This window comes from Lissotriton helveticus, chromosome 7 (genome assembly GCF_964261635.1).
Source record: "Lissotriton helveticus chromosome 7, aLisHel1.1, whole genome shotgun sequence".
Taxonomy (NCBI): domain Eukaryota; kingdom Metazoa; phylum Chordata; class Amphibia; order Caudata; family Salamandridae; genus Lissotriton; species Lissotriton helveticus.
Genome location: NC_136068.1, coordinates 501,164,876 through 501,183,586, shown reverse-complemented (window position 1 = coordinate 501,183,586; position 18,711 = coordinate 501,164,876). Strand labels below are relative to the sequence as shown.

Here is an 18,711-nt window from a genome sequence, read left to right as displayed (position 1 = left end):
AACGCATGCATTTACCACGCATGCTTTTACATCGCAGTTTTTACAACGCATACCATTACAACACATAGCGCTTTGGGGTGCTGGATAGTGAATAGTTTAATTTACTATTCCAACTCCAGTCCCCGTGGATAATAGGGAAGGTGTTGGATAGTAAATTAAATCTATTCCCTATCCTAGAGCGCCCCCCAGCGCAATGCGTTGTAATGGTTTGCGTTGTAAAAGTTGCGATGTAAAAGCACTGCGTGGTAAAAGTTGCGTTGTAATGGATGTTTCCCAGGCTTTAATTATGAATTTTGATGTACTGCCCCTCCATTTTTATAGATACATGTTCCGGCACCTATGAGTACGCTGATTGTCGAATCCGAGCCAATATTGTTTTCAGCACTGCAGGATGTCACATCAGTGAGAACCATAGCTAATTATTGTGCACACTCTGGAGTTCATTTCTCGCCCTCTGCTCCTAAATCATATTACCTGAGAGGTTGGGGCCGTGCCTCCCTCTGCTTGTCCGTAATTGCATGACGCTATGTTATGTGGTTTAATGTCACTACTGCTTAGACACTTGGCTGCCCCATATTGGCCTTGCTTTACCATAACTTTCTCTTGAAGATGGTGGGGGCATCCTCCCATTCTCTAACCATTTTCCTGTAGTATCACTGTGCTTATCTCATTTGAACCTCTATGATAGTCTTAGTGCTGTCCCATAATGTGATTAAATATTTATATATATTTTACAGTGAGGTACTACTCTATCCCATTTTAAATCAGAAATACTGGCACTGGTCGTCGTCTTCAGGTACAGTTTTCCCTTTCCAAACACACATTTAATGTTTATTCCAGTAATGCTGGCTAAACATGTATTAGCCTCTCAAGGTACAGGGTTCTGTTTTGATCACAATTTAGCTACATTCCCTCCTCTCTTTCTAGGTCTTTGGGATCTTGTGTCACTCTCATTCACAGTATTTTCCTTCTCACCACTTTGTTTCACTACACAAGCTGATCTGTTTTAAGAGCACCTTGCAAGAACTCAGCATGAAAAGTCTACCAGTCACAATCTGTTTCAGGCTTTCATCGCATGCACTTGGCTTCTTATTGGTTATCCTTCAGGTGTTTTTCTTGTTCTATCTGGTGATGGTGACTTAACAGTCACTTTTCTTATCTCTATGTCATCCTTACAATTGTGTAAGATATCTTGTATATCCTCTTAACCCCTTCCGTGAGGGGCTGTTTCGCCCGCTGTGCTGGGGGCGGGGGGCACGTACAGCGCCCCCGTGCTCATTACGAGGTCAGCTCGTCATGAGCTACGGCGCTCCGGTGCTCATGACGAGCTGAGCTCGTCATGACCGCGCCCGTTCCAATGGAAAGCTCAGCACAGCAGGGGAATCAGCCCAGCATGCGAGCGTTCCATGTAACGGGCGCGGTCATGACAAGCTCAGCTCATCATGAGCACCGGAGCGCCATAGCTCATGACGAGCTGACCTCATCATGAGCACTCAAGGAGTTAAAGCCTTCAAAAAGTCTAGATGACAAAACACGTGTTGGCTGCCAGTCTGTAATGTATTTTACATCTCTGATGAAAGAAATGTGAATAACTGTGAAAAGAATACATCAATACAAACACAATTCTGATCTTGCAACACTTCTTTATCGGTCACACTGTATAATCAATGGACCTCTCTAAGTGCTTCAATACTTTCTTTTCATTGGTTTTCTGAAATGGGGGCAGGGGAGGGGGTTCAGGTTCTGGCTATCTCGCCCTAGGTGGCAGGGTATGAATACCAGAAGAGCACCAAATTGCCTTTTGTGCCATGATTTTACACATCCATTTCCTCTAGATTTGTGTAGGACTTGGGATGTGCGGACATTGGGGCATAGCCATTGTCATCTTGTGTCTGGCTCCAAGGGTTAGTTTGCTGGCCTCCTGTTCAGAGCCACAGGGACAGAAAAAGCTCCTACCATCTGGAACATGCACCTGGGCCTAGCCTTGGTGAGTTCTGAACCCCAAGAGGAGTCCCACCAGTCCTAGACCCTTGGTTGTGGTACTAAATTCTCCCAAATGGCGAATTTCCAAAACATTTAGGTGAAAAAGTGATTTGAGAACCAGGAAGAGACTGGGACCAACATGCTCGTCAATCTGCCCAAGGTGCATCATAAGTCGGATTGACTTTGCAGCTGGTCCTGCTATGCTCTTCTCCGCAGCAGCAAATCCTTTTAGCAGTTCTTCGGCAAAGGAGTATCTGATTTTCAATCAATCATAACACTTGTATAGCGCACTACTCACCCGGAAGGGTCTCAAGGCGCTTGGGGGAAAGGGTCCGCTACTGCTCGAACAGCCAGGTCTTGAGTTGTCTCCTGAAGGCGAGGTGGTCCTGGGTCAGCCGAAGGTGGATGGGGGGGGAGTTCCAAGTCTTGGCCACCAGGTAGGAGAAGGATCTTCCTCCGGCGGTGGCTCTTCGGATGCGTGGTACGGCGGCGAGGGCGATTTTGTGGAACTATCTTCCGCTACAGTCTTAAGCCTCGTACCACTGGAGATTTTCTACTTCCATTTCAGTGACTAAGTCCCATGGTAAAAATATTCACTGTGGCTTCACTCTATGGCCATCCGTAGAGACAATGCCCCCTCCTCGGATACTCCTGCAACCATGCCCTGCTGAACTTCTACGTTCTCAGACATTTATCTTCACAAAGATAAGCACTGACCGGCCCCAATCCACTTCTTGAATCTGGACAGTGCTCCATTGCTCCATTGCAGTTAGCCTTAACTTTTGACGTTGACCTGGTCTTACTGGACCAGATGTCCGCAGTTGGTGCTTTGATCTTTTAGGAGCTAGATTTCACTAAAAACATTAAAAAATGTGTAACTCTGATTGCACTGATAGGATTTTTGTCATTTTGGTGTCAAATAATGCATTCAAATGTACTCTGTTTTTCTAACCTGTTTTGGAATTTTTCTTGTGGTGTGTTTTCACTTTATTACTGTTTGCGTGCTGCATAAATATTTTACACATTGCCTCTAAGTTAACCCTGACTAGTTTTTGAGCCAAGCCAACCCAAGGTAAGCACAGGTAATTTAGTGACTTTTTTTGGTTCACCCTGCAAAAGATTGTGGCTGTTGCTTGACCAGGGCTCACACTTCTGTCAACCAAAAACCTAATTTCTCACACTGCCGATATATATATTAATGATCTTTGATCCCAGATTACAAGTATGATGAAATAGCCGGTTAGTCTGCCACCTGCAGAACATTGTATTAAACCAACAGGTCACAATTTTGAATCCTAATAAGGTTACCCTGATAAAAGGGTTTACATGGTGCTCAGGGCCGGACTGGCCGTAGGGGGCAACGGGTATTTACCCGGAAGGCTGGAAGGGTGGGGGCTGGTTCTGCAGCTGCAGGGGCCGGTTTTGTTACTGGGGGCCGGTTTTGCACCAGTGCTGCAATATCAGCCTGCAGTAACAAAAGCAGCAAGCAAGCATTTCTGACTACCGAGGCCAGGCAGTGCCTCACTAGGGGCTGGTCTGAAAAAATTGCCAGGACTGTTTTGGGTTCCTATCCTGGCCCTGATGGTGCTCATTTCTACAATATGAAATGGACTAGCAAACCGTTCTCTTTTTCTTTAAGCTTGGATATGTTTTATAGCTTAAACTTGCCTGCACTCCCCAGGGACAGATGAAAAGGCGATGTAACAGCTAAAATCTGGCGAAATGAATATGCAAAATAAATACGGTCAATCCAGTCAACATCTCCTCAAAGGGCGTCTTTAGGAGTTTAGAGCATCTCAAATACGAGGCCCACGGGGCAGAATGTGAGTGGGGTCAGGTTCAGAGATCAGATTACAAACCAGAATGTATTGAGGACACAGCTGCATGCAGGGAAAGTGTGAAACTGTACATCTGAGGGGCGCACCCAACTGAAAAAGAATGGGTGCCTTTTAAACCGTTTGGCCGTATCATGGAGGCTAGCGGCAGTAATTAATTAATCTTGTTTACTGGAGAAACGCTAGCTATGAAGTGTTGACGACCAGGGTTTGTTACATATACTTTGTATACTGTTACCCCCACTGAGATTTTACTCATTGTTAACTTTTAATGTACTTTACTTTTACGCTCTATGTTTTTCAATTGGATCGAAAAAAGTTATTTGAATTGAATTGACTTCATGGAGGCGACCCCCCTGACAGCCTCTTCAGGTTTCGTTCCGCCACTACGCGTGGGGTTTGGGACTGCTAGTCCCCAACGTGGCTCAGCCATGTTCTGTTGAATGCTTTTATGAGCAATTGTTTTGTTGCATTAAAGAAACGCTCCCTTTTGTTTTTACCCTATGTCTTTGTGCAACTGTGTTTGCGTGCTTTGAACATAGAATAAAAGATTCTATGGTGCTCTTCGGTGCGTTCAACACGTACGGCTTTGTTTCTATCACAAAACTGGGTGAAATGGATCTGTGTGGGAAGAGCTGCTACCAGGCGTCATCAGATACTTAAAGGGCAATGCTGCTGAATGCCCCGTGACAAATGCCTGACAAGAAGATTCCGAGCTAGTTCTTGCAGCCTACTTAAGGTCACCCTCCTGGAAAGTTCCAGACTCTCCTGGGGTTGACCAGAAGCCGTGCACCAGTTGCCAGCATGTGGCACGCATGGGTCCTTGTCTGCGGCCTACTTCCGCTTGCCTCGCCACAGGCTGCCATGGGGCTGAGGTTCTCCAAGGCCCTGGACAAGGCTGGGGCCGTCCTCCTGAGCTGGGACTTCGACCGCTCCACGCGGGTGATCCTGTTCGAGCTGCATGCCCAGACCACGGGGTGGCTGGGGTTCGGCCTCAGCCCCAACGGAGGGATGGACGGAGCTGACATCGTCATAGGCGGGGTGTTCCCCAACAAGACGGTCTACTTCTCGGTAGGTGGAGGGCGCTGCGTGAGCTAATGTTTCCGTGTGAAAGGTAAGGATGAGGCATCAGGGGGTTTTGTCACCCTGTAGAAGCATGAGACCAATCTCCTAAGGGAAAGATTTCGGGGACCCAGTCTACCATTGTTGGTGACGGCTCAAATGTTGTGAAGCACTACTATGTATGTCCTCTAGTGAAGCACTACTATGTGTGTCCTCTAAAAACATCCCTCTATATTCGAATAATCTTTAAATGCTCCTCTCACCTTAGCAGTTCTACTCCCCTGCAGCCCCCCAGCTCTTCAGTTTCTAGGTGTCCAAATCTAACACCTCTGGTGGGCTATTTTCAAGGGCAAATGATGCAAGTCGATGAACCGCAGAACCTGCTTTCAATGAGCATAACTGTTTCCGTAAAGACACACCAAGATTTGCTGGTGTGGAGACGAGGGTCCTGGGCACCGCACCAGACTGGGAAGTGCTGGAGTACACAGCCACAAGTTTGTTTTCAGTGTTTTCTGTAAAACCCCATAGCATTGAGGAATATATTATTAAATCTGTAACGTATTATGACTCACTGGAAAAGAGACTTGCTGCGATTTTACTGCAATATGGGGCTGCTATGGTCATATTTTCCAGGAATGCTTTTAATTCCCATCCCTGCTCTGTAATTTTTTGTTTCCCTTGCTTTTTGCAAGTCTGCCCATGGACTGTACTAGGACTCAATTAGTGTTACTTAACACGCCCAGACATCTTGGAGCTATACCTTGCCTGGACCACATTAGTTCTTCTAGCATGTGCTCAGCTACTTAGAATACCTGCTGTGTCGCAAACATGTAGGGTGGTCACTGGCAGCCAACGTTGTGGTGACAGGAATAACCGGCAGCTAAGTTAGGCCATGTAACATTTCCTCTTAAAAGAACATGCTCCTATTTCTTTGAGGTCCTTTGCCAACTATTGATGTCTCTCAGCGAAACATGCTTTGTTACTGTGTTCCCTAAGAGGTGCTATCCATTCCATTGCAAGCAAGCGAACTTTATTTGTATTAGTTAAGTAAAACCATTGCAAAAGAAGTCAAAACTTTAAAAATCGAGAAACAGTTCCATTGTGCCCGTATTTATTGGGGGACAGATGTGTATATGTAGGTTGGTATCTTTAGGCTATCATAAGGGGACACAATCTGAGTGTCCCTGGATACCACCCAGTAACTCCGCCCCAACAGAGTTACCAGTAAGGGGGATAGGGCTGACTCCAAGGGACAGAATTACCAGGGGATTAAAGTGGGGTCCTCAGTTTCCCCTTGAAAATGAGGAATTACTGGACAATCAGTAATTTGGGGTCTAATTCTCCAGGTGACTCCTCAGCTAATCCACAAAGTTTCACCAGGAAAATCTTCAGGTAAAACAAAAGTGATCTGCAGTGTTGCAGCACGATAAATATGGTGTCGGTCCCCGCTACTAGCATAATCGAAACCTTATTGTCTTTTCCATCAATGCTAAACTCAGGTATTCCCAGAGAAGTACTCATCTTCTTGCACACCAATTTATATTCTCTGACTAATCCTCCCTATGAATGACTGACAATAAGAGCTGTAATTCTTTCCAAAAGCATGGAATGCCATTAAGCTATTCCCTTCGTGTAATTTGGTTCATCCCTTGATGTGCCTTCCCTGTTTTGATAGAGGCAACCACTCTAAATTGACCTGAGTGGCAGATTGTTTGGATACCATGCTTATTGTTATCCCTCTCTCAGCTGGTCTGGGGTGAATCCAGGGCCTTGTCGGCTGTTGAAAAGTGCACTAAATTAATCCATTGAGGGGGTGGATGAATGGTATACTAAATAGCATACTTCATTGCACTGAATTGCTTTAAGGCCCTTCCTGCTAAGCTGGTAGGATGCATAGAGGATTCGGGAAAGAGGAGCTTTGGTGTTCCCTGAAGGTGGAGGGGGGGGGCTCATTTTATTGCGAATGCTCAAGGGGAGAGGGCTCAGTGGGGGTATCCAAGAGTGTATTTTGCAGGTACCATAGGAATTTCATGTGAATATGTCTGTGGGTGAGGCAAGATGTCGCTGGCAGTGAAAGAAAGTCAGTGTGGTAATTTGAGGGTGGTGATGAGAAAGTCCCAAGGCGTCTTTTCTATGATCATTCTTTCTACAGCAGGAAATATCAAGATTGATGTTTATCAGGCCAACGTATGGTACTGTCACAATGAGATGTGAGTTGATGGTAGCTCCCACTCCTATAGCGCAGTGTTTGGGACGAGGAAGCAAGGTTATTCCACGGCTGGTGGAAGTAGCTGTGGGGTGGTCTGCTAAAAAGTAGATCCGGTCAGGGCATTGAGAGTATTTTTTTGTATATTTCTATTAATTAAAGGTGGCTATTTGGCTTTTGACCTTAGTGATGGGTATTTATTATTAAACTAGAATGAGAGACAGAGTTCGGAGATATGAAATTGATGATGCTCCTGGCACTGAGTTTTAAAAATCTCTGTTGATACATTTTGAAAGCAGGACAAGCAAATATAACCTGCTCAATGGTCTGTACATCATTTCAACATAAAGTGCATATTCTGTTCTCCCACATTACAATCTGCCATACATCAGTCAAAGTTTTTAATGGTATACATTTCAATCTACCTAGCATTATGCATCTCTGTACTCCATGTTCCTGATTCCTGTTCAAATAAGCTTGAGGAAGTGATGCCTGACATGATTCGATGATGCTATGAGAACAATATTCTGCTCTACATATCCCTATATATTTTTCAATGGAGCGACTTTTCATAGTATATTTTAGATAAACTGTATTCAATTCTGCAGCATATCCTGAAAAGCAACAGCACACTTTGCAAAGCAGACAAAAAATAAATTCAGTGACACTACGTTATATAATAAGTATGAATAAGGGGACCCCCTCTCGAATTACTTTTAGCCAGGGAAAAGAGGGGAAAATATCAAACACAATGAATAAAGATTTCCCTTGTGGCTATCTCAATTTTACCATAGACCTTAGTTCATAGTAGGAATGACCTGTCCTGCACCATGTATTAACAACAAGTGTGCTTTACATATATCAAATTTTATTTATTTTTTCCATAGTTATATCACAAAAACTTTTTTTATAATAAACTTTTTTCTTCTTTTTTATACATCATGATTTCTTATTTCTCTAAGTCATTATATTATTTCAGACAAATTAAATACATATAAAAACAGTTATTTCATCATCAAAATACATTTGTGTTATTTTATCCAATACCACTGTTTTTCAAAATTTATGAAAAACTTTAGATATCCACACCCAAATCACATCCATCACTCACACATTCATACCCTCACATACAGACATTCAGACAACCAGCTATTCCTATTACACTGGAAGGCTAACAGAGAGAACAAACTCTGACTGAGTAACCACAGAGTATTATATGGGATCACACGCCAGGTCGACGCGCGTTTCGGTGGGCTTGTACCACCTTCCTCAGGACCTCCACAGAATCCCTTTCTGTTTTTTAGGTGGGAACAGGATATCTGTAATAACAAACAAAGTTTGTTGCACAACTTATTGTGTGTGTCATTGATCACTATCAAAACTTTAAAAACAGGGGGGGACAGTCATACACAACATGAATCTTTTACAGTTTTGTTGACTTGATTAGAATCAGCATGCACTTCTGTTTGCTAAATAGCACCATTACTTTAGTCCTAGTTCCTATAGAGAGAATTCGCATATCCATTTATAAGTGGAGGCAGGAATATATTATCCCTACCATGTCACCCTGCATAGGATATACAACAACTGTAGTAATACATTCCTAGGCCTCTGTTGTTCAAAGAGGCTATTATTTTAGAGGTACAGCTAAACAGTTCGTTTTATAGGTATTGGCTTAATTGCAAAGCTACATCTATTCGGAGACTACTTACTCCATAATTAATGTGATAAGGGATCACGTTGTTTATACCGGAGTACCAGATTTCTCACTCCGCTCCTATAATGGAAATAAATATTTTCTCAGGGGCATTCATCTACACAAAATTTATAACAGTGTAGCAGTTGAGGTGTATGATCTTACCAAAATAATGTACACGTAATCATGTAGTCAGGGCTAAAAAACAGAAAGGGATTCTGTGGAGGTCCTGAGGAAGGTGGTACAAGCCCACCGAAACGCGCGTCGACCTGGCGTGTGATCCCATATAATACTCTGTGGTTACTCAGTCAGAGTTTGTTCTCTCTGTTAGCCTTCCAGTGTAATAGGAATAGCTGGTTGTCTGAATGTCTGTATGTGAGGGTATGAATGTGTGAGTGATGGATGTGATTTGGGTGTGGATATCTAAAGTTTTTCATAAATTTTGAAAAACAGTGGTATTGGATAAAATAACACAAATGTATTTTGATGATGAAATAACTGTTTTTATATGTATTTAATTTGTCTGAAATAATATAATGACTTAGAGAAATAAGAAATCATGATGTATAAAAAAGAAGAAAAAAGTTTATTATAAAAAAAGTTTTTGTGATATAACTATGGAAAAAATAAATAAAATTTGATATATGTAAAGCACACTTGTTGTTAATACATGGTGCAGGACAGGTCATTCCTACTATGAACTAAGGTCTATGGTAAAATTGAGATAGTCACTACGTTATATAATAACATATATCTATATTGACATGTTGTGCAGACACTACATTTTCATTTGAAATGTCATCAGTGATGTCATCAGTGATGTCACTGACCATGTCATGAATGATGTAATATGTGACATCATCAGCAGTGCATTGAGGGTACCCGAGTTATAGTGAGTACCACTAACTATAACGGAAGAATTTCAATGGTTTTGTACGAGTGAAATGTCCAGCTAACTATAACACCTGCAAAACCTTTGGTTTTTCAGTGAAAATCTAAGGTTTTTTAAATGCTAATTCCTAACTATAACATGTCTGAAACCTATGGTTTTTTCAATGAATTATAAAGGTTTTGTCAATGATAATTTTTAAATGTATATATTGTCATATATTTTTTTATATTGTTTTACTACATTTTTTTATCAATTTTTTTAGGATATCTTATTTTTTTTTTGAGGAGCTTCGCGCGCAACCAAGATGGTCGCGTGAACACAGGGCTCCCGGACCTTCGCCACCTCCGTCGTTTATCCTGCACCCTATCCTGACTTAGAGGACGGGTCATTTGTGGCACAGCCCTGCTGATCATTTATCTGTTTCCAGATTTCGATTTGGACTCCGGGAACCGAAGTTACGGACTTCTGAATCTTGTTGGCCTGCTCCCTGGTGCCACCCCGGGCTCTGCTTTTCTGCCAGCCGGACAGTAATCGAACAACAACGGATCGCCTGAGTCACCTCGGCTCGGTCGTCTACTCTCGGTTTCGTTTCTCACCCTGCGACCTCTCTGACTCTGTCCGGATCGGCCTCCCTCGGTTGCCCTCCACCCTACCATATCTCGACATTTGCGGACCTGCTTAGGGTGGCTCACTAAATGGTGTGGAGTGCCCACTTTCTGCTTTTAAACTGTTGCGGGCGCACCGAGTGTAGCCATTTTCACCAGGTCTCAGGCAACCCTCCAGCGCACGATATCCAAGATGGCCACCAGACCTGAGGGCGAAAAACGCAAGACCAAGACGGCTCTCCGGGGGGGTGCCGTGCAGTCTAACGTCATGGACAGATACACCCTCGCCAAAGGCTCCCCGGGAGGACCGACCAAATCCCCGATTAATGTCGGAGAGGATTCCTCGACGGGTGAGGACTTGTCGCTAAAAGACGTCATGGGCGCCATTGCTGGCATGAAAGCCACATTGGGTCAACAGTATGAGGCCTTGTCTCACAAGCTGGACATGGTTGCCATCGATGTTACCCTGATCAGGGCTGATCTTGCGAAAACCAACGAGAAGGTCAAATCTCTAGACCTGAAGACATCCAGCCACGTTACTGACGTCTCCAATTTACGGACAGAAGTTGGCAACTTGCGAGCCTCCAATGACTATTTCTCCCGGCGCTTGGAGGACTTTGAAGGCCGTGCACGGCGGAACAATATCCGTCTGGTTGGTGTCCCGGAGAAATCGGAAGCCTTTTTGATGGACCTGCTGGTGGAGGACCTTGTTCTGAACCACATGGCGCCTAAAGGCCTCAGTAAGTTCTTTGCCGTGGAACGTGCACATAGGATACCGGGAGGCCCGCCTAAGCAGGGAGCCACTCCACGTCCCATCATTGCTCGAATCTTCCATTTTCGAGACAGGGATGCGATCCTCCAAGCATCGCGTCAATCTGGTCCTGTGGCTTTTGAAAACTCTACGGTCAGTTTCTACCCAGACTTCACCCAGCAGGTGCAGAAACAAAGACTCGGATTCCAAGGGGTGAAGAGGAGGCTGAGAGACAGAGACATGAAGTACGCTATGCTCTTCCCGGCCCGACTACGTGTGGTGTACAGAGATCGAACATTCTTCTTCGACCATCCTGGGGCCGCAAGTGACTGGCTTGACACGCTGCCCCCTGGGCAGGAACTTTCTGAACAATTTGGACATTCCGGAGGGGCAGAGGGCGGCCCGGTGGAGCAGGAATAGAGAGCGACGCTGGCTCCCGGGCCACCGCATTGACTTTCAGCTGTGGTTTGATGCTATGCAACTACTGCCTGCTAATGTTTGATCTTTTCGGGGTGTGGGCGGGGGGTGGGTGAGTCTTCCTCCTCAGGGGTTCTTTTCGTAGACTAGTTGTATGATGGGGCGACAGGCACACTGCAAGTTGGGGTGGCTTTTGAGTCTTACGCAGGGGTGCAGGGTGGGGGGCGAGGTGTTCAGGGTTTTTTTGGGGGCTGGGGGGTTGCAGTTTGTGTTTCTTTGTTTTCTTCAAGGCATAGTGTTGATGTGCTCCTGCTACATAGTGTTGCGTCTGGTGTGGGGTGGGATCGGGGTTGGTTTCTGGGATGGGCGGCAGGGGACTTAAATTGTTGTGTTGGAACGTCAACGGGTTGGGGGACAGGATAAAACAGGGAGTGGTATTGCAACTGTTGCGGCGTTTATCCCCTGATGTGGTGTTGCTTCAGGAGACGCACTTGATTGGCAATACATGCCACGCAATGAATAGGCATGGGTACCGTCTCCTGGCCCACTCCGGTTTCACCTCTGGCTCTAGGGGGGCGGGCATTCTGGTACGGAACTCCCTCCCTCTCGCTATTGACGACATTATCCTTGATGATAGGGGTCGCTACGCCGCCATTGTGGGACGCTGGGAGGGGAAAGTCATCACCCTGCTCTCTGTTTACGTCCCGCCTGGTCTGCAGGCCACTACCTTTGCCGATCTGGGAAGAGTACTCCTGGGGGTCCCTGAGGGTCAGCTTATAGTGGGAGGGGAATTCAATTCTGTAGTGTCGGGGATGTGTGACCGTTACCCTCCCCGGGAAAATGCACGGTCTCAATCTTGGCTGGGGGACTTCTTGGACACTCTGGGGCTCACTGATAGTTGGCGCCTGCTCCACCCAGGGCAGTCGCAGTACACTTTCCACTCTGGGGCTCACGGCAGTCTTTCAAGACTAGACTATGTGTTGATGCCCTCCTCACAGGCCTCCTCTATCAGGGAGATAAAACACCTTGCTAGGGGTATATCGGACCACTCCCCATTATGGTTAGTCATAGATACGCAGCTAGGGACTGAGGGCCGAGTGGCTCCGATTAACCCCTGGTATCTCCGTGATTCAAAGGTGAGAGCTGAACTGATTAAAGCGCTTGACCATTATTTTGCTGATAATGTGGGCACCGTCTCCTCCTCTGTTACACTGTGGGAAGCGTACAAAACTGTGATTCGGGGCCACGCCCTTTCCTTGATTAGCAATGTTAGGAAGGTTAAACAGGAGGGGGTTGTCCGGATCGAGAACGAAATCACTGTCCTCGAGGGGGAGTTGGAATCCGAGGTCACCCCGGATAGACTGCACCTACTGAGTCTTAAACAACTTGACTACAGAGCACTAGTTACGGATGCTGCAAAAGAAATGGGCAGGGAACAGCAGGGGCGTCTGTATGATGTGGGAGACAAGGCTGGGAAGTTGCTTGTTTGGCTGGATAGGAGGGAGCGCGCGAGTCGGGTGGTCCCTGTGGTTGTGAATGTGCAAGGAGTGAGTCTCACTGACCCCGCCGACATTGTGGACTGTTTTGCGGACTATTTCCGGGATGTGTATTCCCCCGTGTCCGATCGACCCGAGTATGACTCCCAGCTACTTCTGCGAGACCTCTCGCTGCCTTGTTTGTCAGACCCTGAGAGGGGGCTCCTCGAGGCACCGCCCACAGTGGAGGAAGTAGTTACTGCCATCTGCTCGGTCCGCTCGGGGAAGGCCTCGGGCCCCAATGGGCTCCCCATTGAGCTCTACAAGCTCCGTCCGGGTACGATAGCTCCGTATCTACGGTCGATGTTCCTGGAATCGTTGGAGTCGGGTTCCCTTCCCCCTGACCAAAGATTGGCCACCATAGTTGTGATTCACAAGGATGGTAAGCCACGCGACCGCTGCACCTCCTTTAGGCCCATATCTCTGATCAATGCCGAACCGAAGATCCTGGCTAAATTGCTGGCTAACCGCTTAGTGACTGTCATTAGCGATCTGGTTCACCCGGATCAATCCGGGTTTATACCGCACCGCAACACGGCATTGAACCTCCGGTGCCTGCATGGTGTCCTCGCGCGGGAGGGGACGTTGCGCGAACCGGCCATTTTGGCGTCTCTGGACGCCATTATAGCGTTTGATACGCTGGAGTGGCCATATCTTTGGGCGGTCCTCTCTAAATTTGGCTTCGGCCCGAACTTTATTAATTGGGTGAAACTGCTTTATACCGATCCCTTAGCACAAGTGGTCGTCAACGGCCGTGTCTCCGCCCCATTTGCCCTCGGCAGAGGGACGCGCCAGGGCTGCCATTTGTCTCCTCTTTTATTTGCCCTCGCTCTGGAACCACTGGCGGCCTGGTTGCGATGGGAGCCATCTTTGAAGGGCATTAGATGGAACTCGGACTTGGAGGACCGAGTGTCCTTATATGCAGACGATATCCTGCTGTATCTCACGTCGCCTCGGAAATCGTTGATCGTTCTTTTCGACGTCTTGACCTCCTTCCGTAAAAACTCTGGTCTCGTCATCAACTGGTCTAAGTCGTGCGTCTATGTTCTTTCGGGCGAGGCTCCTCTCTTGCCCCGCGGCTGCCCTATTTCGGTGGTGCGGGAAGGCTTTAAGTATCTGGGGATCTTTATTACCTTGGACCCGGTACTTCGTTATGAGCGCAATTTGCTGCCCTCGCGCTGATGTTATTGCGTGGGGTAAGCTCCCCCTCTCCCCCCTGGGACGAGCTGCACTGTTCAAGATGATGTTGCTGCCCCAGTTCCTTTATGCGCTTCAAAACACGCTCGACGCGGTGCCTGCTAGCTACTTTCGGGAGGTCGGGAGTCTACAAAGGCGATTAATATGGGGGGGTCGATCCCGTATTGCCCTGGCGAAGATGACGCTGCCGTGGTACGACGGGGGCATCGCGCTTCCCGATATTCGCCTATACTATTGGGCCTCTCAGCTGGGGGCAATTAACCATGGTACTTATGGTCCTTCGCCGAACCCGGCGTTTGAAATGGACAAGTGGCTGTTGCCCGGCGGAGATTATAACAGGGCGCTGTATGCGAGGTCTGTTTGCAAGACCCTCACGGGCCCCACCATGACAGCCGTGCAGGTGTGGTATCGTGCGACGGCGGCTCTGGGCTGGACAGATAAACTGACTCGTGCGACTCCGCTTTACGCGTCTGATAGGCTCGGGTCCCTCTGGAAATCGAAGGGCTTTGACAGGTGGGATGTGATTGGTATCAGCAGGGTGAATGATGTGTGGACCAGGGGTTGGGTCAAAACGTTTGAGGAGTTGAAAGCTGAGTACGATTTGAATGATATGGAGATTTTTCGTTATGCGCAAATTCGACATGCCATATTATCTGTTTTCCCCTCTGGCACGGATATCCCAGAGGCGTCCCCGCTGGAGGATCGGATTCTGGACGGGCACGTCCCGGACAGTACGATTTCGCTCATATACAAAAAATTGATCAACAACAGGATTGACCTCCTCTGTCATCTTCGAGAGGTCTGGACCAGTGACGGTCTGGAACTTGATGATGAGGACTGGCAGGCGGCGATCTCTTCCCCGAAGGAAGTGGCGATCCCGGCGCGCCTTCGGTTTGTGCAGCTCAAAATTCTTCATAGGGTGTACGTGACTGGTCCCCGTTTGGTGTGTATGGGATTCTCTGTGGATGGTCGGTGCAGGCGTGGCTGTGGTCTCGTGGGTACATTTCTCCATATTATTTGGGAATGTCCTGCCGTGATGCGCTACTGGACTCGGGTGCATGAGGTTATGAGTGAGGTCACGGGTGTGCGGTCAATGCCTGAGGCGAGGAGATGCCTGTTGAATGTCTGGGAGCCGAATTATTACAGCGGTGCGCAGCTTCGCTGGGTGACCCTGGGTAATATGATTGCTAAGAGGGACATTGCCCAATTGTGGGGTGCTCAGAGGCCGCCGACGGTTCTGCTGTGGCAACAAAACATGGATTGGTGCATGTTTCGAGAGAAGACAGTTTATGTTGCCCGTGGCACGCCCCGTAAATGGGGTACGATCTGGAATCAGTGGAACACATACTGTAGTGATATATGTACCCCCCCTCCCACAGACTTTGAAACTGACCTATCTTCCTCCCAACCTATTGTTTCCTCCACTATTGATTAGGTGTTCTTGCTTGCTCCTGGTCTCCCTCCCCCCCCTTCCACAATGTATGGCCCTGCCAATTGAACTGCTAGTATACTCCCTCCCCCGACGCCGCAGCGACACATCTATAATGTACTGCCTTGTGTTTTGTTTTCTTTATTCGTTTATGTATGTCTTGAATTTAATAAAAAAAATTCAACAACAAAAAAAAGATATCTTATTTTTTAAATTACATTACACATATTTAATTTAAAAAAAAGTAAAAATATAAATATTTTGTTATTATTTTATGTTCTTTTAAATATATTTATATATATTTATATTATTTTCTTTCTTTTTTTTCCCAATTTTTTTTAGGAGTCGCGCACCTTTCTCGATCACTGCGCGGAACTTAGCTGCCATTTTAGGATTGTTGTGTAGGATCCGCGTAGGGTGTGCGACGGGTACGAATTTTCGTACGCGATTGCTATGCAACTGGTACGCGACTTGTGGCGTATACGCGACATGTACGTATTACGCTATGTGACGGGTCGAAGTTCCGCGGGACGTCATATGCGTGTTAGACGCGGTGAGTGCGCTACTCCCGGGAACATTTTTTATGGCCAAAAACATATATTTATATATTTAATATCTGAGCTAATGATAAAAATAATAATCTTTTACTTTTAATAAAGTTACATTACTTTGCAATTTCGCGAAGTCGCGCTGGGTGCGAGCTGCGTGCGCGCACCCTACGGGGACCCATGTGACCAGAAAAAAAGAGATTTGATTGGTTCATAACACTTCCTATTCTTACTATTGGAGAACCGCACCCATTTCAATCATTCTTCTTAGACCTTCTTTGGAGCAACAACTCTACTAGGAAGAACCTAATTTTTTGCTGTTTGCAGACCTGATTGTCATTCTTATTAAAGAACAATGGCTACTGGACAGCAAGAATCATCGGATTCTGAACAATCCAACAATGAAGAGTTTGTACCGGAGCCTGCAAGTCGTGAAAGATACAGTTCCATCGTATGGACATTTTTTACATTTCCTGCAGGACAAAAAAAAGTGAATGCTACCGAGGTGACGTGTAAAATATGCAAAGTCATACTCTCACATGGAGATCCAAATAAAAAGTATTCTTGCGGGACCGCAAGCATGATAAAACATTAAAAAAGTTTACATCCCATCAATCTATCACGCGAGGAGTGCCGAAGACTCAGAGAAAATCCCCCACCAGCACCAGCAGTAGCCAGCACTTCTGGGACTTCTCCATCAACTCAACAACTGGACATACGTCCACAATTGGCCAATGCAAAAATACACTGCATTAAGTGTAATAGGCTGCTGTGCTATGGAGAGCAGTCTGTGGACTTGGTTTGCCGGGCTTTAAAAAATCATTGGTGCTAGATTTTTGTTTTGTTTTATCCCCAGAAGTTCATAGTTTTGTGGCTCCAGTTCTCTTTTTTTCTTTAAAAAAAAAATCCCCAAAAATCGTTAGAAAAACTCAAAAAAGAATATTGAAAAAAAAAAAGAAAAAATAGGTTCTTTTCAGAACTAATTTCTCTGCTTAAAAAAGAGCTATATTTGTATGATAGTGTGTGAAAGTTTGGTTGAATGTATGCGTACTGACTAATTGACTGAAAGAATGCATTTGTGGTGTATGGTGAATGTATAAGTGCAGAACTATAAGAAAGTGCTGCAGCATGACACTGTAAGCTATTTAGCTCAACTGTGCTGTGGTGCATCCGAAACACAGGCATGCAACATATGTACATAAATATGTTGCAAGTCTGTGCTTCCCTCTGCACTGCTACTTAAACTGCAGCCACGTGGTGCACCGTGGTGCAAGGATATCTGTGTTGTGTGGAGTTTGTTTTTGTGCAGGAAGACACAACGTCTTGCACAAAAACAATCACTGAAAGCATTTTTCTCCTTCGATGTATGCTATGCATTGTAGCATATATTGAAAGAGAAAAAATGAGGAGAAATTAAAACAATTCTCCTTGTTGTGCCTTGCTACACCAAATGGAGGATGGTGCAGCATTCACACACATGTCCAGCTTTATGATTTTGAAGCACTGTGTGCCCTAAAGCCTGCCTCACTGCATGAGTACATGCATACTGAATGATTTCAATACTATAAGGAGAGACACTGGGTGAATTCATAATTGGATGAGTTTTACTTTAGAGAATGGATTACTAGATGGTACTGAAAGAGTCTCTATAGGATTGCAAGAGTAGTCACTGGGTGTTTGCTGGAGTGTATGGATACTGGGGAATTGTAGGCCTGAAACACAAGTGTGAAGCTGGTTAGACCACTGCATGCATAGTGCATAGGAGTTTGAAGTACTCTGTGCCCTAAAAGCCTGCATCACTGCATGAGTATATGCTTACTGACAGAATGATTACAATACTATAAGGAGAGACACTGGGTGAATTCATAATTAGATGAGTTTTACTTTAGAGAATACATTACTAGTTGGTACTGAAAGAGTCACTATGGGATTGGAACAGCAGTCACTGGGTGTTTGTTGGAGTGTATGGATACTGACAGGGAATGGTAGGCCTGAAACACAAGTGTGAAGGCGGATAGACCACTACATACATAGTGCATAGGAGTTTGAAGCACTCTGTGCCCTAAAGCCTGCCTCACTGCATGAGTACATGCATACTGACTGAATGATTACAATACTATAAGGAGAGACACTGGGTGAATTCATAATTAGATGAGTTTTACTTTAGAGAATGGATTACTCGATTGTCCTGAAAGAGTCACTATGGGATTGCAAGAGCAGCCACTGGGTGTTTGCTTAGGTGTATGGATACTGACTGGGGAATTGTAGGCCTGAAACACAAGTGTGAAGATGATTAGACCACTACATGCATAGTGCATATGTGTTTGAAGCACTCTGTGCTCTAAAGCCTGCCTCACTGCATGAGTACATGCATACTGACTGAATGATAACAGTACTATAAGGAGAGACACTTGGTAAATTCATAATTGAATGAGTGTTACTTTAGAGAAAGGATTACTAGATGGTACTGAAAGAGTCACTATAGGATTGCAAGAGCAGTCACTGGGTGTTTGCTGGAGTGTATGGATACTGACTGGGGAATTGTAGGCCTGAAA

General features: G+C 45.7%; 1 protein-coding gene across 1 annotated transcript in view; it reads left to right on the top strand.

Moving 5' to 3' along the window:
• Window positions 1–4,557: 4,557 nt before the first annotated feature.
• The window catches only part of LOC144768680 (putative DBH-like monooxygenase protein 2), a 574,472-nt gene continuing 560,318 nt past the window's right edge, over window positions 4,558–18,711 (top strand). The window contains exon 1 of the mRNA XM_078652509.1: window positions 4,558–4,889. Coding sequence (XP_078508635.1) covers window positions 4,623–4,889 — 267 coding nt within the window. The 5' untranslated portion in view covers window positions 4,558–4,622. The remainder of the gene's footprint in view (window positions 4,890–18,711) is intronic.